Raw genomic sequence first — 22,520 nt, forward strand, 5'->3', positions numbered from 1 at the left:
TGATTTTGACCTTCAATTCAGTCTATAATAATTACTAGTATGTTATTCTTTCCAGACATCTGTTTTTTTTGGATGAAATGTTTTGCATGCTTAATCATCAACCATTTATTATTGTATGATGAAAAAAAGGCTAACAATACTGCACACATAATTAATTATATTCACAGCCATAAATGAGTGTAGGCGTTTCTCAGTTTTTAGTAGGACAAACTGGTATAATTTGCTGCTGCACAGCATGGCATATTTTACTTATAATGACCTGTAGAAGCTATCGTGCAGATGATATCAATCATAGTGTTTGTGCTTTAGCATGAGGTTCCCACTGTCAAGAAAGGACTTTCACTATATGTCACTGCTGCTTTGTTATTGATGATAGAACATTTTAAATTAATAACCTGAGCTGGAAAACACCGCTCTCGCCTTCACCACCAGTACAGTGGTAGAGCAAGCAGCTGAGCACCCAACAAATATCTATCATGCAACCTGCATCCCCCACCTCATCTATTCTCATCCATCTACACGTTATTAAGTGTCCATTTTCTTAACAAGAACATGAGCCTGTCCAAGCAATATTATATTTTCTCTTAATTCTGTCTTGCCTTTCCTTGTGTTTGCCATCCTGAATGTTAGTTATTTCTTAAAAAACGACCTTTTCTTATTTTGCAGTCTTCTTTTACACTAAATTCAAAACCTCAAAATATATGGAGTGTTGATGGACCCTACAGCATTTTAATAATGAGGTGTTTGTTTCATGACACAAGTGATTTAAAGAGTTGCAGGCAACTCTTGAGAAATGGCAAAATAATAGATTTTTCAATCAAACTGGTTTGATAACAATATTTTTTTTAATACATTTTTCTTCCATTTCCATGGCTCCTATTTAAAATACATGGGTTGTATTTGAATAATGCAATGAACAGTTTGTGACAAGTAGCTACTAGTTACATTGTGTTGACAGAAAGTTTACAATATGATAGTAATGCAATGCAAATGAAAGTAATTGCATCCGTTTCACCTCTATTCTCAGGTACTAACTGTGAGAGTGATATCAACGAGTGTGACTCCAATCCCTGTCGCAATAATGGTTTATGCTCTGACTTGGAAGGACACTACAAATGCCAATGTCCCACAGGTATGTCAGACTGTGGCCAAAACTACTGTTGTGAAAAACATGCAAGTGTTAATTTTTAAAGAATAGAAAGCTGTGGTAGCAGGAGATGGTATTAACCTCATAAACTTGGATGCAGCGAAAGCAGGGTCCCACTGGTCATTTCAGCATACTCAAAAACAAAGCTGCTTAGTCTTCTCTGGGGAAACGTAATATTGGAAAACCTGTAGTATGTAAAAGAAGTTGGTATAATTTAATTAATGTGTGAATCACAATATAAAAAAATCACAATTTGAATATTCCTAAAATTTGCTATCAGCTCATTTTCAGGCTGATCTCCATTGTACGTTACCTGAGAACCCCTTACGATGTCATGCCCGCCATGGGACACAGATTACATTCTAAATAGGTTTCAATTATCACAGTGAGTAATTACTGTGGTGCTGTAGTTAAAATATTCTCCTGGTGCTTCAATTACACATTAATTTTACCTGAAAAAGCATGCTGATCAGCACACTACTGATCACAAGATTTATACATGTATACAAGTCACACAAACCAAATGGCTGAAGCATGCAAATGTTACATTCTGAAATTATTATTTATTAGTTTTAATTTGTAATAGTTGCTTATTTTGCTGCAGCAATTGAGACTGAATTTCATTCATTGAATATAAACTAATGGACCATTCCTGAGAGCTTTTTGTTGTTGACATGGAACTGTTAAGCCTGGTAATTATTGTTTCTTCCTTTACTGGAACAACAACAGCAAATCACTATGGGAACAGAGCTAATAATGTTGGATAGTTAACTATTATTTCAAAAGAAAAGTTTTATTTTAGCTGTTGTTTTAGCAATTCTTTATTTTGTGAAAATGTTACATTGTTGGCAATGCAATACTCAAGCCATGATACTAAAACATGTCAAAAACAAAGTCATTGAATAGATGACCCAAAACCAATGTTCAGTCAACCAGTGGACAATTTAGGATCTACAATATTTAAACAGCATCCTTAATTTCAATTTGACCAGATGTGATGTATTGTCCCCTGTGTTTTTTGGGCACTGAAGTAGAAATCTGGCTGGGATGTTAGAGGAAAAAGGCAGTAGACTGAGGACTATCATTGAGGTTAACGAGTGCGAAACTCCCATCACAGATGTCCGGCTGCATAACGCCCATGACCTCCCAGAAGGCTCTGCTGCAGCTGATGTGAACCACCCCAGTTAAATTTGCTTTCAACACTGTACCAAACTGATACCATTCACACTGAGAGGAGTTACCTATAAATAATGCAACTATTCAAACCATCCTAATTAGACAAATCATGTTTTGTGTTTGATTTCTCTCAAATGTTTATTAATCATACTGTTCTACACAAGAGTTTGTTATCAAATTCACATTACTGTTCTATGTAGAGAGCAGACTACCATACTTCTGTGGCTGTGGCATTGTGATGCTGTATCTTCAGTGATCGGATAATGTTTTGTATTTTGCACACCAGCTGGTGTGTTCTCTTTTCAGCTGGAGCAATTGGTTGCTCTTTTCAACAACTTCAGAAGCTGCCCTTGTGGCCAGGCATAATCCCTATTCATGTATCCCCAACTCCCTGAGTAAATGGGTACTAGATTTAGCCACACATCCACGGTAACAACATTCCACAAGGGGTACTCTGACTTTCCAGCCTTGGAACTAAATCACATCCGCTTCTTCTTCATCTTAAAAAATCTTAAGGTCTTCCTATCGTCCTTATTTCTTGTAACTCCTCATAATGAAGCTATTTATGTAAAATCAATAGATAAACGTGAGTTTTGTTTGGCAGTACACAAGCCCTTCACATGAGTGCACCAACTGCAAATTGCACCAACTACACATATAAAGCCCAAGTGCAGTGATCCCTCTCATAAAGCTTAGAAAATGTATTTATGTTTGCCCATTGTCTGTTGTTATTCTCAGCAAAGTCACAAAAATATTTATCTTATTAGACAGCGGAAATAATCCAAAAATAGAAACCCTTTTTAGAAACAGAACACAGATGGCTAAAGATGAAAAGGATGGAAAAACAGTTTAAGATAAAATACTATTTACTCATGTGGGGTTTTAAGGCAAGAACCAATAAAAGTTGACCTCTGCCAAAGCCAAGACCAGTTATTGTGAGTAATTGTCACTAGTTAAGATATGTGGATGGATTACTATGACACTAACAGCAGGATAAGACATTGATCTATGTCATAGTCATTGTCCATTGGTGGATTCTTATTTTGAATCTGAAATACTTCCATGGACCACTCAGCAAAAGCAAAATAGGCAAAGTCTTCCTAATGGGAATGTTGCTGGGCTCAAGAGTAGCAGTTGTGCTCTTGTTATCTATCAAATTATGTCTTGTTATTTTCTACTCCTTCAGGTGTTCAAGTATTGCATTGATTATTTAATTTGTATTCATGTTTTCCTGCAGGTCTTCTTGGAAACAATTGTGAAGTGGATATCGATGCTTGTGCTCTATCAAACAACACATGTCCACCAAAGACTCAATGTTTGGATCTTCCTGATGACCTTAAATACACCTGCCGTGTGCCCTGCCCTCAAAACATTCAAGTTGGTAAAAATATATTGATGGTCAATTTGTCTACATACTGTTTGCCATCTTCATGTAATGTTTTGACAGTGAAACTGTACCAACACACCTTTGCTGTTTTCAGTTATATAGACACAGTGTCATTATGTGCAGAGGGGCTGTGTGGAGTGGGATGTAAATGGTGCAGTGTGGCAATTGCTCAGTGTTACCCCAGCCAGTAACTTTACCCGTCTCAGAGATTAAACCAGCTGTGCCAGTCACACTCCACTCATAAACTCACATCATAAATGCTCCACCAAGAGGAGAGTAGAGTGCAGACAGATTTTTCAAGTGGGAACATTATATTGTTTTCCTGGAGTTGCCATTAACTCACAAATGCAGCACAGCACAGAACACATCTGCAGCCAAAGACAAATGACATACCTGTTAGGTGCGGCATGGCTCGGGAAATTTGAGTGGCTGTCTAGCAATCAGAAGGTTCCCGGTTCGATTCCGGGCTCCTCATAGAGAGCCTGTCGAAGTGTTGTTGAAACAAGACACTGAACCCCTAACTGCTCCTGATGTGTTGGCCCCTTACATGGTATGAATGGGTGAATATGAGGTCATTGCACAGCACTATATAAGTATATTTATATATAAGTATTTAAAATGAAATCAGTCTAAATTTGTGGATAATATTTGGATGAAAAATACATTTTCAAGACACTGATGCACGTAATAACCTCTCTGGTCTAGATCACATTTTACAATAATGAACATGCTACAGTAATTTTTATGCCATTACTTTGGGTTAATGAGTGCATAAACACAGTGTGCGGCAACATGATCTTAATGACGGCACAGTGCTTGGACATGGCAGTATAATAAGAGACTGCAGAGATTTACTCCGCTGAAGCTGAACACATTCATGTGGAAGAAACTGTATTATTTTATTTATTTTGTATGTGTGTGCATTTGAAACACCATCCTGTCTTCGGTTTGTTTGACTTGAGATGACACTCAGTATAGCAAAAATGTAGTAACAACATCATTATCACTTAAACGTGGGATCCTAACAAGCAGTCTAACGAGAAAGTGTTATATTTGGTGGGTTTGTCCATATAACCTGCAATTGGATGCTGGGCAAATAATCCTCTTGATACCTTGCAGAGATTACAGTATTGGTACAGTTCCCAAAAAATTAGTATCCCATGTTGAAATGAGACCCTCCTCAAATTAAAGACAGACCCATCAGCAGGAAGCATATCCCCTTTGGCTTTCAGTGTAATATCACAATGTTTAATGTGATAAGTAGGGATGATTTTCTGTTATTCAACTTACTGAATTTAAAATGATCTGCAAATGTCTTTACAAACATTGTCTTATTTCTGATTTTTATTTAGTGAGATAATCCTTATATATCCTTATACTTGACAATCCAATTAATTCCCATAGGAGGATTGACTGTAAATACAATAATCTGACATTGTTTCTGCTGATGCTGTACAGTATATTGGTTTAAATGTGCAGGAAGTCCAGTTCAATTTCAGACTTTTATTAATCTGTTGTTCAATTAGAGTCATGCTCTGTGACCGAGTCCATGTGCAAATGCAGCAAAGTCACAAAATCTGACCTATGCAAATCTATCTTTAAAACATGAAGTCAGGGAAGGTAGCTTAACATAAATGTATGCATCCACAGTTGCATAATTCAAACCACAGAGGCACATTTTTCCATCTGCTTTTTGAATGAGGCCGTATTGAGAAGCATATTTTCTGGATTTTCTTGGATATTTTCTTCCACCATGTCTGGAAGAAGACAAATGTGGAAACGTGTGATTGTTTGGCAAGCTTTCCGCTTCTGGCATTCACAAAGGGAGCACATATACAGGATTGAAAATGTTTCTGCCACCTGACATGAATGGCTGCAACTCAAGATATGCAGTGCCTGTATTTTTGTTTGCATGGGATTCTTTATATTTGGAAGAATTGACTCTACATACAAACAAACCCTGAATGGAGGAGTGCCTACTGATGACAGATGGTGCTGATCATCACTGTGAAGCAAAGCTTGTGTTTGGCCCCTTTACAGAAATGCAATGATGTCTGCATTGTACACCTTCCCACCAGCCGGCTCTGTCCCTTTGTTTCCCACTACTAAACAAACACATGTACCAGCTAGACTTGGTATCTTTTGTTGGCGATATCTCTTGTAAGCTTTAGCGCTCAATGGCCATTGATGTCCTCCTGTAAGACATGACATAGATGTTACATGGAATACTGAGTGACTCCAGTATAAAGCCCAAATCAGTATTCATGAGTGCACCATGTGGCTGTAATGAAGCTCATTTTCAGCCAAGAGCAAGACGTGATTAGTGGTTGTATTGTAAGATAATGACTGTATTGTTGTCCAGATAGGCCTCAACACAGTCCGAAATATTCCCTCTGTGAAGTCATTTTGCATTTAGTAACATACAGTCTATCATATTTCACGGAATGCATACCTAACATCTTTGCTTCTGTTGTTTTTACAGCCATGTGCTAATGGAGGAAGCTGTGTGTGGAATAATGCCACTAACTATACCTGTGTCTGCTCATCTGGCTGGTCTGGTCAGAATTGCCATATAAATGTCAATGATTGCGTTCAAGATTGGTGTCAGAATGGAGCCACTTGTGTGGATGAGATTGATGGATATAGGTGAGCAAATCTTATGTGTCTTCAGGCATGTGTCAATGCATCCAAAACAACAATATTTACCATTCTATTCTTTAGGTGGTAAAACAATTCCTTGCTGTTGTTGTTGCTGTATACAGTGTTAATGAATTCTCTTTAATCTCTTCCTAGCTGTCTTTGTCCCAGAGGATACACTGGTGTCTACTGTGAAGAAGACATTGATTACTGTGTTGGACACTACTGCTCTGAACATGGTGTTTGTGTGGACTCGCAATATAACTTCACCTGCCGCTGCATGCTCGGATATGAGGGGCCGCTCTGTGAACTGGAAACAAATGAATGCAGCAGCTTTCCTTGCACAAATGGTGCCACCTGCATGGACCTAATCAGTGATTATCGGTGCAACTGTCCCCCTGGATTTGAGGGTATGATGTGAACATGAGCTTATTCTGGTCCACCAGTATGGCCAGCTCCATCAATGTCAGGACTTAGATTTGGTTAAATGTAATTATTTTTATTATTATTATTATGAGTGTAGTAGTAGTATTATTAGGGGGCAGTTATCTTATTCTGGTCACCAATGTGAGTATCTTACTGTAAATGTTAAAAAGGGCATTTGTCAGTGTATGGGCACATGATGGAAAATGTATGATCACCTTTAGTCTAGACTGCAGGCAGAAAGAGGCTCTGAGGATGTTTGCATCTTAGTACTGTAGGAACTCTCAGGCTCGGAGAGGACTGACAGTTGCCAGTGGGCAGATCAACTGGACCTTTAAAGTTGTCAGTTAAATCTTAAATCAATTCTATATCTTACTCATAGCTAGAGGAAAAATACTTGCACTACACTTGCATTCTAATGCTGCAGCATTATGAACACATTACCATCTGTGCAAAACAGAACACAGAAGATGAATTGTTGACAGATGTTTTGCATAGTGCAAATATAAACAGCGATAGTCCGTTACCCAATCAAATGCATCCCTACATCCAGGAAATATATACATAAACCAGTTACTTAATGACATTTCCATTGATGTTTTCTGAATGTTCATATAGCATTGATTCATATTCATATTAGACCTCCACATTCTCATTAGGGCAAAACTTATCTAATTTTCTACAATTGCATATTTTGTAATCAGAAGACACTGGAATGTCCTCAGCTATTGTCCCTGTGACGTAAGACGAAGCTGATTGTGTTCATTTTTGTCTCCTGATTATACAGGTAGGACCTGCTCAGAGAATGTAAATGATTGCTGGTCACAGCCTTGTCTTAATGGAGGCTCATGTATGGATCTGATTAATGACTTCATCTGTCATTGTCCTCTTGGTGAGTACCAACTACATAACATTCATATTTCTAGTATTTTGACGTGAGTACTATGCCATTCATTTACAGGAAACTAAGAAAACTATGCATTCTGAAACAAAAATCACAAAACAAATTTAATGGCATCTTTTTGAAAATCATTTTATTCCCCATTCAGAAAAAACATTATCAAAGCATTTTCTGAATCAGAAAATGGCTACATAAATACAGCTTTACTTTGCTTTATTGATCTGGAAATAACAAAGCACAGTAAAAATATGAGCAAAAATTGTTTGCAAGAACATTATGTGACCGACGGCAATTAATGATCCTATTAAAGGTAAACAAGAAGATTACATTCAAGGACATCATGATCACCCTGAAACGTAAATGTGCTGATGCATCAGTACTACTGATAGCAATTTATAACAAATGTGGGACACACAATACACAAAATCTGCAGACCCTAATTTCAGATCATCCCTGGGTGGAACTCTCTTTCCTTTCATTTAAGATCAGCTCATATTTCCTCAGTTTTCAGTGTGAAAATCCAATGGGGGAGGAAAGGAGAAAAGGCAATAAAATGTAAGGAGGATCGATCATTTAAACTCTGATCCCAGGCAATTTACAACTGTTTCACAGACTCAGTTGATTGATCAGTTTATTTAAGTGGAATGTTTTGATCTAATCTCGCACACATTCTGGTGGTGCTGTGCCTCTTCGTCCCTCTTTATGCCAAAGTCTATGAATTAGTGTAAATCTGTGTGTGTGATTATTTTGCTATCTGTTAACAAAAGCATCTTATAACTATGAGAAATATAATACATTGAATTAAAAACATTTTATGAAGTGTAGACTTTATATTACAATAAGTTTTCATTATTCATCACTACAGGGAAGGTTAAAATCTAGTACATATCAGTAGACCTGTATGGAAAAGTCTTGCTTTGCATTTCAAGCTTGCAATTTTCAAACAAGCACACTATTTATTGTGTGTATTGTAATGCATCAGCAAACAACATATTGACCAATCGTAGGTTAATGGAAAATCAGTAGCAGCTCTATGGCTGGTTGGTTAATTCTAAAGACTCATCTAAACCTGGCTTCAGCAAATTCAGCAGAAGCCTAAGGTGTGTGTTTCAGCGCGGTCCTTTAATCAAGTGATGCCTTGTGTGTGTGACCAGCGTAGAACATTCTACAAAGATGGCTGCCGACGTTATTAGTGTAAGATGATTTACCGATCTACTGTCATCCAGAGGTTCTTTGTTATCTATACTAAAGTAGTGCCCATGGTCCAATTTATCTTGAGGATATGTTGTCACTGCCCCATTTCCAAATACGCTTCTACCTCATGTTACACAAAATCAACAGAAAGGCCTTATAAGTCATTAAAACATTTATTGCCTTGGAACATGTGGCCTGTGACCTGCCACTCTTATGACATTACAGGAGGAGCATGGGCGTCAATTAAAATGTTGTGCTCTTAATATTTTTTTGCCATTTGCTTCAATTTAATTTGTGCAAAAACAGAACACCATTGTGTCAGTAAAACCTCCATTAGAGCCTTGGTTTCACTGACAGATTTATAGACAGCTGTTCTTTTATTCCTTTCATTTTGCAGAAATTAAATTAGATAAGTGGTCTGTCACGTTTGCTTGCTTCACACTGCACGCATCAGGTTACAAAATTACATGATTGTGATTATTTTCACAGTCCTGCTTCACATCAACTTGCCAACTACAGTGTGTTTCTATTGTCAAGCCACAGAAACCTGTGTTACCAAGATGACTTTTAACCAGTATACATAGCAACTCGTTCAGCATGGCAAACCTGCAGCAGTGCAGGTTTAGTGTGGACCTACCTAAACCTTAATTCTTATTCTAAGAATTAACAGTATGTCATGGTGAAATGTTTGGTAATGTTTATCAGAAAGGTATTCTAATTTAGTAATCATTTGGAAAAATGCAGCATTTACAGAGGCAGACGCCACCAATGAAGAATGTGTTAGATTGATATGACAGGGGGTTGATAAAGACATTAAAGCTTGTTGATGTATGTCACTGTCCTAACATTACCAAACGTAGTGAGGCAGATTGCTAACCCTTCACCTGACATCAAACAGTATGACAAATGCATGCAGCCTTTATGAGGACCTTTGGCTTCCTCTGTGCTGTTGGAGCCATAGAAAAGATCCTGCAGTATTAACATCAGGCCAGGGCATGATGCACAACTAAAGCTATAGCTTACAGAAGGCCACAAGTGGAACAAAGGTTCAATTAGGTTTATACTAAATCAAGCTGCCAATTTTATTACCAGAGTCTGTCTCTGACTTGTTATCGCATCACGTGGATCACACAAGGCTTCAAGAGCTGTGGTTGAGACAGACAGTAGGCAGTGAAATCGGTGAATGAATTTAAGTGTGAAATAGCCCTGACACATTGGTTTGCAATTCTGATTCATTTTTTGAGTCCTCATCATAGTAGCCCGTACTTCACAACATCTTGTAATTCAGGGGTGGGGAACCTCCGGCCCGTGAGACAATTTTGGCTCTTTCGATGACAGCATGTTAATATTTATACTGTGATCATAATCAGACCGGCAGATTGTAGCGCAAATTTCGAAGCGCCCCTCACCTCTCTGCATGCCTCCTTCACAAGCTTTCTTCTAAAAAGTAGAGGTTAGAGGGAATGCCTGGTTTCAGCTATGGCCATATTTATATTAGCAATGAGGCAGAAACCTATCTCCAGGTTTATGTTTCTACCAACATTACTTCAGGCACTGATGCTTCTAGCAATTTTCCAAAGATCCATATTTGACATTATGCCACAGTCCGGCACATAAGCTGAAACAAGGATGGGAGATCAGATGAATGTACAAGTGTGTTTTTAAGCATTTATTGGAAAAAGAAAAATAATACATTTCCACAGACTCTGTGGGAAGAGTGGTGTGGTGGTGTGGTGTGGCTCCTGAAGTTAATGACGACCATCCATCCTGACCCTGATCCTGCAACAAAGAAGGATCAAAAAAGCACAGTGACACCTAGTGAAGCGGAGGAGTCACTTTCATTTTTGCAGAATATAAATTCATTGCTTTTGATTTGTTGACGATCGATGTGATTGGCTGAAATGCAACATGTTCCATATGTTTTCATGGCTAATATCCAGAATTTGCTAGTATTTTACCTCAACCCAAAGAGAGCCTGATAAAGTTGTAGTCCAACCCATCAGCGTTATTAGGTTCTTGGTTATTATTCACAGTAATGATGGAACAGTGGAATATTCAAAACATACATGTCCTATTAAATATTATAAAAAGCTTAACCCAGGTTTCAAAACCATGCCACCACCACACCAGATTTATTACACTCATTACACTTTAATATAATGGTTCTCTCAAAGAACATGATTTCCTTTCCTTTGATGTGTCAATTGTAGCACAGAGGGGGGTCCAATTAAATATGCTGGAGCACAACATATTTCTGCTAAGGAAAATGATTAAAACCCATAAAGCACTGAACAAGGAAATCGGAAAAAAACTGCAGTGGTTGCTTTTAATGTGTGCAGTAAAATATTTGCTTTCACTATAGTATGTCTTGTTACCGGGCATTTTAAATGAAAAACAAGTTTCAGTTCTGCCATTTAGTTCAGTTAAGCCACAAGTAGCTGTCAGGTAGAATGGGAAGTCCCATTTGGAGATGGTGACACTGTAAATGTGACATTCCTTCATGCAACATTAACCTCTGAGTGAATTGCACGCACAATTGGTTATTAAACACTTCTGAAGCACTTTGTTGGAGGCAATAGCTGTCCATTAACTAGTCAAGGCAATTCATAATGTGATCGGAAAAGGGTAGTTGGAAGGTCATGAAACATCTAGATGGATCTCTTGATGTAAAACACACTAAACAGGTTACAACGTAAAGAAAATGAAGCGTGCGTAAAGCTAAAGGAACTACACATCTGAAATAAATCTGCTATGTCTCCTCTGTGTATTTTCTGGTCTTGATGAAAGGGATTCTATTTTGGGATTCTCATCTTTATTTGTCCAAACACATGTAATCATTATGGGCTGCACGATCTGTCTATGCTTTATTTATAACAATAGATATTGACATGGGTATCTATCAGTGACATGCAGACGTCCATTTGGCGGGGCAGATAAATGTGATATAGATCAGTCTGGTGGGGTGTGTCTTTGTCAATGATTCCTTTGATTAGCATATTGCATAGCAAGTAGATTGTAAAAGAAAGAATCAATATCTCCATAAATCTACTGGAGAAACGGTATCTTTACCTCATAAAACTTGGTGCAGGGAGCCACATAATGGGAATTACTGTCATTTTATGTGTTTGATTTTTAGGGTTTAAAGCCCAAGGTTTTCTGTTTGTCTTCTCTTCAGGATTCAAGGGGAAAGATTGTTCTGTGGATCTTGACCTTTGCACATTTGGATTGTGCACTGAACATACACTGATATGTGTGGAGGCCAAGGATGGACAGAATGTCTCTTGCACATGTGAAAGAGGTAATAAGACCTTGATCAAATCCCTTGTACTGCAGGAATATGGTGCTTTATAATGAATGCTGCCGCTTTGCATTGTTTTGGTTGTATAATTAAAATTTTGCCAGCTAATGTTAAGAAATAGTTATATTGTGTGATCAGACATGTGTGTCACTAAAATATTACTAACCCCATTGATAAATAAACATTTTTAATCCTGTATAACCTGACAAATCCAACAGCTGGATTTTATAATTCATGCATAACACTGAATTTAGGTCAATCATAATTTCATCTATAGCTCCCATTTCCCTCCAATAGGATGGCAACAGCAGCTGATACTTATGATAGGGACAGCACAGATGTAAGGGGAGGAAGCGAAACTAGTGAGGTGCTGCAGAATAACCAGGCTCAAGACCCTTATTTTCTCAAGACAGGGATGTATGTAACACTGCATATAATAAACACTGTGGGAAATAGTGGGATGTGTTTGCTGAATGCAACTAAAACAAAACTTTCCTCCTTTCAAGATCATTATAAGTCTACCCCTCTCCACATCGGCTATGGTTTACATCCTTTTTCATATGAGTTTTTTCATCGTATAGTACTTCATGTAACCCAATCAATAAGCATAACTTCATTACTCCTTTTGCACTTATGGTTGGCAGATGTCAAAGTGAAGGATTGTAAGTGATTTCATATGTAAATGAAAGCAACCTGCGGTGAGCTACTCCACCCAGATCACTTCTCAAGGGCAAACTGAGATGCTTTCTTTTCTACATGTTGCAAGTTGCCTGACTTGACTTCCATGTTTGCGGACCAAATGTGTACTATCTCGAGGAACATTAAAGTCATACGTTCCCTTGCTTTAGGCCAGACTGACTCTACTTTTTGTTCATCACTTATGATGAATTCAGCATCTGTAGTCATGTGAGTTATTTATCAAACAGACACAACAGACTGGAAGTGCAGTATTGTGGTCATCTGAGGTGCTCTATGCATGAACATTGAACTTTTCTTCCTCTCTCCTTATTGTGTATGCATTTTTGGTAATATATTTACTAAGGTTCCTCTCTGCATCAGAAGAGCAGGTGCTAATAGCTCAGATGTGTTAAAAATAGTTGGTTAATGGATGGAACCTTTACTCTGCAGATATTAGCTGACAAAAAGTGCGCTGAGAAAGAGTGAGCTGACAAAAGAGTGAGCACAATAAAAGATCCTCACTGTATCAAAACATACAGAAATGCAAACAGATTCTTAGAAAGTGCGCCTTAGCCTCACAATAAACTGATAGAATATCTGTTTTCACAGAAAATAGGGGAGGGTCGGGGAGTTTTGGTGATATGCTCATTAATTTTAAACATCCAGTGAACTGAATATTAATAAAATTGTGCTAGGTCACTCTTGATAAAATATTGCACTTGCCTCAGTATTCTAATGAGACATTGGTTGTATTAACATCATCTCCACCTTCTCCAGTCAGACCCACTGCATCCCAGTCAGCTCTCTCTCACCACAGTACACTCTGGATGTGGTGCCCATTATAAGCTATACATTATAATATAAAGAAATACTATTATGTATTCAATTCAATTTGTGGTTTGTTTGATTTGGTTAATGAATCTTAATCCATCAGTATTAAAGATACAAATTAGATACATTAGCTAATTTACAGATTGTTGAGGTGGAATTAAATTCGTTAAATACATTTTTCCCCATGGTTCATTAGGTAATAAAAAAAAAGAACAGGAATTTTAAATTATTTACATGTAATTGTTTGTTGTGGTGGAGCTTCAGTATTAAGTTATGTCAGTTTATTCAGTGGCTAACATTACATTTGCATTATTACAAATAATCTGTGGGCTGTAAGTATTGTGATATAGGCGGGACATTGACATGCCTGTGTGTGTGTGTGTGTGTGTGTGTGTGTGTGTCTTGGCACACTGATGCATGTTATTTGCTTTATGTGGTTCCCAGTTTATAGCCTGCCTTTGATCTTGAAAACTACTTGCTTTAGCTTGTTTCATGTATTAAATCAGGGGCAATGACTGACTCTTATTAAACATGATTAAATGATCCAATGGGCTGAGTCTGCATGTGCCCTGCAAGCTCTTTGAATCAATACCGGCTTTGAAAACCAGCTTTTGTTTGTCGAAACAAAGTCATACTGATCCTAATTGGCTGCGGAATTAAACCAACCAAAGGGATTCCAATAACAAATGTTTTTTTTCATTCTTTTACATGTGCTGCAGGCTTTGGAGGGTCATTTTGTGAGGTAAATCTCAATGAGTGTGAATCAGAGCCATGCCAGAACGGTGGTATTTGTGTCGATGGCATTGACCTGTATCAGTGCTTCTGCTCAGAGGGTAAGTTGTAATGTATTTAGATCCTCCAGTAGTTTGAATGGCATGATTATGTGCCACATTCAGCTAATTCAAATGTCTGACCCTTACTTTTGGACTATTGTTTGGTTTTTTTGGTGTCTTCCTGTGGACATATATTACATGTATTCTATTTGATGGGTGACATTGTATCACTTTACATTAAGTCAGTACAAATGACCTATAACATAGAGTGTAAAAATCAATTTCTGTTGAAAAGCCACAGTGAAGCCCTGCCGAAAAGATGTTTTAAACTTGGCCATGTAGGTACAGGCAGTCACAAGGTGTATCCCTATTGTTCTTGATGGTGCGCCGTCTCTGTTTATAGATGTTATTTAATTGCATCAGGTTTGACAGCTTAGGCACAATATGAGACAGATATTTTAAGGCACCAAAGTAAGTGATTTCAATTGCCCTGTACCTGAGCCAATTGCACACATCGGGAACAGCATGTCTCCAGCTGATGCGATCATTGCCTTGCTGAGTTGAGTGTTTTCAGAATATGGGTCAGGCACCAGCACTGAGCTGTATGTACAAGAAGCTCCGAAGGGGGAACGTTACACCACACGTATTCTGTGCAGGAACAAAACCAGGTGGAGGTGCAAATGCATGTATTGTGTGTACTTTTGGTTTTGTACAAATCTATTTTCTCATGCGTGTGGACAACACATTGCTCTGCAGCACACTAATCAGCCAGACTTTTTAGCCAGATGGAAGCTACAAAGGTAAAAGTCACAAGTGCGCTTTGATTGGACTCTGTTTCTGATGTTCAAGCTGGGAAACATGGCAGCTTTTATGTCTCATAAACTTATATATGGTATTGTAATTTCTTTGACAAAAACATTCCAGTGTATTCAGTTGGTGGTCCATATTGATGCATATTTTTGCGGATTTCTTTTCTTCTTTTATAGCACAACAATTCGACACAAGCTCTGTTTCAACAACCCCCCCCCCCCCCCCCCCCAATTTAACGTAACTGTTGATTTTGCTGATTACCACAACTTGAACCAAAGAGGAGGAACTAATCAGTGGAATCAGCTGCTGTAGTGTTTGCTCGAAGCGAAAATCTGCATCCTCTCCATCCTCCACTACAGAAGGGTTGACACCTGCAGTTTATAGCACATGATGTTGATTGCTACTTCATAATTTTCGCCTACACATTTTCTCAATTATCTCGGCTTGAGGTCAAATGGCCTTTGTGTTTACAAATATTTACTATACATATCTCTGATCGTGTCACCACATTCCTACACTCAAACGCCTGATTAAGCAAGACGGAATACATCTCAGCTATTTTGCCAACAAATTCCTTGGTCCAGTTGAGTTGTTACCTGTGAGACATACCTCTGATTGAACCTTGATTGCGGGTGAAGATAGTTATGCATTATTAATGAAGTCAGGATAATTGTCAAGTTTTATGACATGGAGAGAGGTGGAAATTGGTTCCATGGTCAGTTTGAGAAATGATGAGAATTTGACCTGCAATGATGGTGTTGATGGCCAAGCATTAGTCATGGGCCTCCTGTAGCTGTAGCGTGTGACAGTGTTAATGATAGTCGTTTTGCAGCGTGACCATGCGGTGGAATATATTTATGGGAGAATAAAATGTCAGAAATTGGCAGTGCTCACTTTTATTTCAAGACATTAACCTTTTATTTATAAAATATTAAATGTGCTGATATAACTTAAAATTAATTATCCTGAAAAAGTGTTCACCAGGTACACACACAATATGAGAAGAATATGTTGAATAATATACGTAGGGGTAGGTTTTACTCCCGCATAATGTTGAATAAAAGTGAAAATTCAAGTTGGGTATAATGTAATATGAATTAGTTTCCTTTGTCATTCATGTTTTTGTCCCAAATCTGACATTCTGACATTCATGCCTCTGATGCTATATTGTCTCTTAATACAGGGTTTGGGGGGTTAAACTGTGAAATCAACAATGATGAATGTGCCCACGGATACTGCACGAATAATTCCACATGTAATGACCTGGTTGCAGACTATGAATGCATCTGTCCTTCTGGCTTTACCGGTGAGTTATTCATGTTATCATTTTCATAATCTAGGGTTTGATACATGTATAGTGTTGATTGGTGACTCATCACTATTGGAGTGGTCTCATTCTCTAATGTAAGAGCTTGTTTACCAATGTCACAATCATTGCAGAATCTGTGGCATTATATTTGTTGTCTACTTTGAGTGAGGACACCATGCTGCCCAAAATAGAATGAAAAATGATTTAATAATAGCACTGAATTGCTGTATTAGACCTAGGTCTTTTTTTAAATCTATCCAGACCAAATTCTACTCATTTAACTTTTGTGGAATAAAAACATAATTTATTTTCATTGATTGGTTTAACTGTGGTTCTACCATCTCCAGCTACTGTATCAGCACGGTATGTCTGCTCGGCATCACAGTTTCATTAACATGTCTGACTGTAACAATAATCCCACAAAATGAACCATCATTAAGATTTACGGACACTTTAACAAGCTAAATTATTCCTGCATCTGTCCCGACAAATTGCCTGCACCTGTGTGCCATGCTCAGCATATGTAAAGCAGTCTGTTGTCCAACTAAGATTTTTCCTGCATTTTAACTATTTGTATGTTACTAGAGTGGTAGACATAAATCATTCAAACATTGTAGCTCAGGTGAAGTGTTAACCCACTAAACTAGTTCAGTATACTCCCTGGTAACTCACCAAAGCTTTTACCAGGAAGACTATCTTTCTTCAGGAAGAATCTTTCATATGCGGGTGCAGATATGATGAGAAGGTGAACATTAGGCATGGCTAAATGAACTTGTTTGTGCTTTTGGCTTTTGGAACGAACGTGTCAAGATGAAATGATCTCTGTCGACTCCATTACTGCACGTAGACGTACCCCACATTACACTCGTTGTAATGTTAATGTCCCTTCCTCCCTGTAGGAAAGCTCATTTATATGAGTGGATGCTGAGTTTTGTGGCTACGTTGGTGTGTGTGTGTGTGTGTGTGTGTGTGTGTGTGTGTGTGTGTGTGTGTGCGTGCGCGTGTGTGCATTTTTATTGTGCCCAATTAACAATCTCTTATTTTACCCTACATCCAGATAAGAATTGCTCGACAGCTGTCTCTGGATGTGGCTCTGATCTGAAGTCTTGCAAAAATGGACAAATCTGTTCCCGCGGCTCGAGTGGGGAAGCACAATGTATTTGCCCTCCAGGTATTTCTTCTTTTATAGTATCCAAATGCAGTCAGAGTGTAGTTTGTTACATGTATTCATTTATTTATTGTTGTTTGTATGTATGTCTGTTTACAGATTTCACTTCGTCCTACACTGACATGCTACATTAAATACTACATAATTAGATAATACTGCTATTGTATCCACTTTGTCCCTACTGTCCTCTGCTCTGTTTAGCTTTTTCTACAGTAATCCCTCTTGTGAATTCAGCATTTGGAACTCATTATATCGTTGCTTGTAGTATCACCACCAAAACATTATTCTCTACTTAAATACCACTAAGAGCACATCTACCAATCCATACATTCACTTTAAAACTTGAGGTTGAAATCCCCCCCACCCCACTTGGTTGAATCGCTGTTGCTTGTCTCTGGATAGGATGCTGTTTATAAGTCAGCAGAATGGAAACTACTGGCAATGACAGCATTTTGTGAAATTCCAATTCAAGCGTGTGCCAGATGTGGGAAGGCAGATGGATGCTCTACACAGCTCAGCACATCAATCACTTCTTTGATCCAACTACTCACGGGCTACCATGGCAATGACTGCTCTTCATCTGAGCCATTGTGTGTTAAATCCTTGTGACCCTGAGGGGAACCTCCTCCGTGAAGAACTGGCAAATACATATAGATGTGTGTGTGTGTAAACATGGCTATGCTGGGCCATGCTGCAAAACTCCTATAAACCATTGTGTTGCTAGGATTTTTCATGATGGTTCAGGGTGTGTGGCTCCGTCAAGAGGGTTTCAAGCATGATTGTTTACCAGGTAGGTTTGCTATCCAGGAGGGGCTTGTTTCAAGTGGAGACATTTCTTTGAAAGGAGCGTGTACATAGCCGACACACTCCAGGGTTCGATGCTTTTCCTTGTTCTCCCTTTTCTGTTGAAGTGTAATCTCTTTGGCCTTAAGCAACACCAACGTAAGAACCTTATTAAATGTGTAAGTCAGAGCTCACGTAATCATGCTGTGAGCTGAATTCAAAGCAGTGATGATAGTGTTGCCCGGTTAGGATCCAGGATGTGGTTTTTTTCCACTTCTGTCAGAGGAGTAATATATCAGCAAAGGGAAATGTTTTCATTTTCCCCAAAGAAATAATTACCTAATATTTTCTTGGTACTTATTTGATAAAAGAAATATAACATAGGCTGTATACAGACCTGCGGTTTGTTTGCTTTGTTCCCATTTGGGGAATGTTTACAAACCATCCTTGATTAGATTTGTGTTCATACAATCTGACCAGGGAGTTTCCCCCTTACCTGGGAATAGTTTCCTTCTTCCGGACAAATTCACAAAGACAGGAAATCATCATCAGTTCTATGTGTGCATCATTGCTTTGCCTGCTATTGTCTCATTGATTTAACAGCACTAGGTACATTGACAGTAAATTAACTTTGGGGGAGCATCAATCAAAAACAATGTGGTGATGCGTCAAGTCATCTCCGTCGAAACAGCTCTTACAGAGTATGGAGGCAAACAACCAAATTTCACAAACAATTTCTCTTCTGAAGACGCATCGGCTTGGTTAGATATTTATTAAATGTATGAGCCGATACACATTATCAGCAAACAACTCTTTTTCATAGCATATACAGTACAGCGAGTGATTTTATTGAGTGGGTTGCTTTCTAGCTGCAAACAAACTGCTCCTCGGAGGGATTGCAAGCCGAGACCGCCCTTTCAAGACGTTCTCGGCCCAGTTGATTTGGTTCGGACGCTGTTGCGGTGTTCACACATTCCCAAACGAACTGATCTAGGGGGGTAAACGCTACCGGTTTTCAAACCTATCCCGTTTCATCAGTTAGTACAATTAGTTGGTAAATAAAATGTTTTACCAGATAATGATGCAGTAATTATTAGTAATTGTGTAGTATCAGGTTCGGTTGGTTGGTTTGTGTGTTTGATCTAATTTTTTCACTTCTTTCTTGTTCTTATATATTGGTACTGGTGCAGTACCTGTACTGCTCTTTTCAGCACATAAATTCAGATTATGAGCCTGGTAGTTCACAGAGGTCCACATACAGTTTTGTTCTCTTGTTGTTTGGTACCAAAATGCAAACCAGCAAGTGGGGATGCCAACACAAGTGCATACACTCTTAGTACATGTACGTATGTACTATGAACTATGTGCCTCTTTAATTCCAAGACAATTCTCACGTTCTCATGACGTGTTTCTCTACCTACTGCAGGTATATATACTGCGTCTCTTCTCTGTTCGGATTTATATGCACAGAGCATATGAATGTGCCTTGCACCCATAAAGTTTCAGAGTTCAATTCAATTAATTTTATTACAATCAAACACGGAGAGATAGAGGGGAGAGTGCGACAGAGAAAGGCGGAGACAAAGACTCCCCGTCGACACAGTTGACTACACAAGACACCCCCACCTCCATCTCTCTCTTTGTCCTTTATTTTACTGTGTGCATGTTTAGCCAGTACAGATTATGTGCAGCCCTGGTAATACATAATTGGTTATTGCTGTATCTGTAGCTACTAAACATAGATACATATGACAGTGGTGTCATTCTACCAACCATATCTAATAAATGTTTCTTCTCACAATAACATCATACTTACTGACATAGTTCTATCCCAGTTAACTTTAAAAGTGAACAACTTACAACATTAAGGGCCAGGTTCACTCAGGGTTTGTGGGCCTTTTACAGACAGTAACGAGACTGTCCATATTTACAAATGTGACAAACCGTGTGTTAACTTCTTTGCAGAAATGTTTGTTTCATACATACATACATGAATGGTTTATATCTACAACATGATTATAGATAGTTTATTGTGAAGTACAATGATATCAACTATAACGATCAATCCAATAATAGAATCATTATAATTGTCTTAATGTACTGTGATGTAATTTTATATATGAAGAAGTGAAAAAAGCAAATTATTATTAATTGAAATTGGGAAGGCATGTTGGATAAACTGTCCTTTCTCCGCAGGGTTCACAGGGGAGTTTTGTGAGGTAAACATTAATGATTGTGAGAAACAGCCCTGTGGATTCCTCAGTGTTTGTGAAGACACCTTCAATGGCTACAACTGCTTCTGTGCACCTGGATTTGTCGGTAGGTGAAGGTTTCTTGAGGTTACTGTCTGTCATTACTATTGCTATCCACAGACCCATGGTGTCAACAGGTTGCAGATTGTTACAGTGTCCTTTTCACCATCTTCTTAGGTAATAACTGCGAGACTGAAGTAAATGAATGTCTCAGCCAGCCGTGTCAAAATGGAGGCTCCTGCACTGATGAGCTCAACTCGTTCAGCTGCCAGTGTCCTCCTGGAATTACAGGTAATTGCATGCTTCTAACAATTATTTTCTTTTCACAAAACCTTTAAGTCATGGTCAGTAAAGGTTTAAAACAAGAGCTCTTTAAGTGGAACACATGACAAGCAAAATCTGATTTTACTCTTTACTTAGGTTACTAGTGCATATCAATTAAATAACAAATAGACATGTGTTGGGCTTATTTAGAAGTTGCATTCTATGTAACACATGCCATCCATATACAGCTAGCACACAAACAATGTAAAGAAATTGGAAAGCGAATCTAGATCCAGATCTCAGTCAAAGGAGACATTTTAGTTTGTGCCATTTCACTGTGGTCTCATATAGTCTTATTTCTCTCCTATAGTTTCCCCTCCAGGATACAGTTATATTACATTTTTATAGTTGCCATGCAATTCTTTTGCACAGGTATCGCTTGGTGCCACTATCTAGTTATCCAAAAGACACCCAGTTATAGTATCCATACATTAGTTTATTTGATTATGACAAGAAAGACAATTTATAGCATACCAGTTCCTAATTCAACAATGATTAAATGTGATCAGTACGTCTTTATTCTTTTGTGTGGAATTCTGTGGTGGGGTGCTGAAATGTTGTAGGTGATTAAGATTCACTCAAATGCTTCTGTTCTGATTCTGGAAACTGGGACATCATACTCCCTCCCCCACATGACCCTGCTGAGGCTGATGAAACCTTTGCTTGTGTCAAGGAGCCTACTAGCAACACGGAACCCTTAGTTCTCTTTTGAACCACAGCCATCTCAAGGTTCTTTGCCTTTGGGTGGTTTTGTGGATGGCTCTTCTTCTCCTTTCCTTTTCATTGTTCCAGTGAACTGTGAACTGCTCCGGCCAGTGATGAGGCTGCCAACAAAGCAGATTTGCTGCTCTTTGCTTTAGTGGCTAGTCAATACAGGACCCACATAAATTAAGAAAACGTTAAACAATAATGTAGCACTATGGCACATCATGGAAATGTGAGTCCACCAATAGATTTACTATCATATCTTTCCAGGAACCTACTGTGACATTGACATTGATGAGTGCATATCAACTCCCTGCCTCCACAATGCCACATGCGTTGACCTTGTACATGGCTATGAATGCATCTGTATGCCAGGCTTTACAGGTTAGTGAATGCAATGTATAATATTGAAATGTATAGATACTTTTCTTTTCTTCAATTCAATGGTGAAGATGCTGCATCCTTATTTTTCTTATTGAATGACACTCTATGTGATGTCCTTGAATCATAAGTTGTATCGTCATGAATATTATGGTTATCTACTCTCAATCATATAATGTGATGCAGCAATAGCCAGTTTGTCTAAGGGTATTATTAATGTTGTATCTAATGAAATCTATTCATGCTATTGCATTTTCATATTGTGAAGCTTCGTGACTCAGGTCAGACAGGTGTCAACAATGCTAGAACCAGTAGAAAGTTTGCATTTCTTCGGATGCACAGT

At 38.3% G+C, this 22,520-nt stretch overlaps 1 protein-coding gene across 1 annotated transcript in view; it reads left to right on the plus strand.

Annotated features, from left to right (window-relative positions):
* eys (eyes shut homolog) overlaps positions 1-22,520 on the plus strand; it is a 139,790-nt gene that overhangs the window by 13,312 nt on the left and 103,958 nt on the right. The window contains 16 exon segments of the mRNA XM_076164047.1: positions 1,028-1,132; positions 3,561-3,700; positions 6,193-6,356; positions 6,504-6,757; positions 7,558-7,662; positions 12,041-12,163; positions 14,392-14,505; positions 16,439-16,561; positions 17,622-17,732; positions 18,283-18,313; positions 18,315-18,387; positions 18,389-18,496; positions 18,498-18,522; positions 20,712-20,834; positions 20,945-21,058; positions 22,067-22,180. Coding sequence (XP_076020162.1) covers positions 1,028-1,132; positions 3,561-3,700; positions 6,193-6,356; positions 6,504-6,757; positions 7,558-7,662; positions 12,041-12,163; positions 14,392-14,505; positions 16,439-16,561; positions 17,622-17,732; positions 18,283-18,313; positions 18,315-18,387; positions 18,389-18,496; positions 18,498-18,522; positions 20,712-20,834; positions 20,945-21,058; positions 22,067-22,180 — 1,827 coding nt within the window.

The sequence above is a fragment of the Genypterus blacodes genome, unplaced genomic scaffold, assembly GCF_046128005.1.
Source record: "Genypterus blacodes isolate CSIRO-AG114 ecotype Tasmania unplaced genomic scaffold, CSIRO-AGI_Gbla_v1 ptg000012l_1, whole genome shotgun sequence".
NCBI lineage: Eukaryota > Metazoa > Chordata > Actinopteri > Ophidiiformes > Ophidiidae > Genypterus > Genypterus blacodes.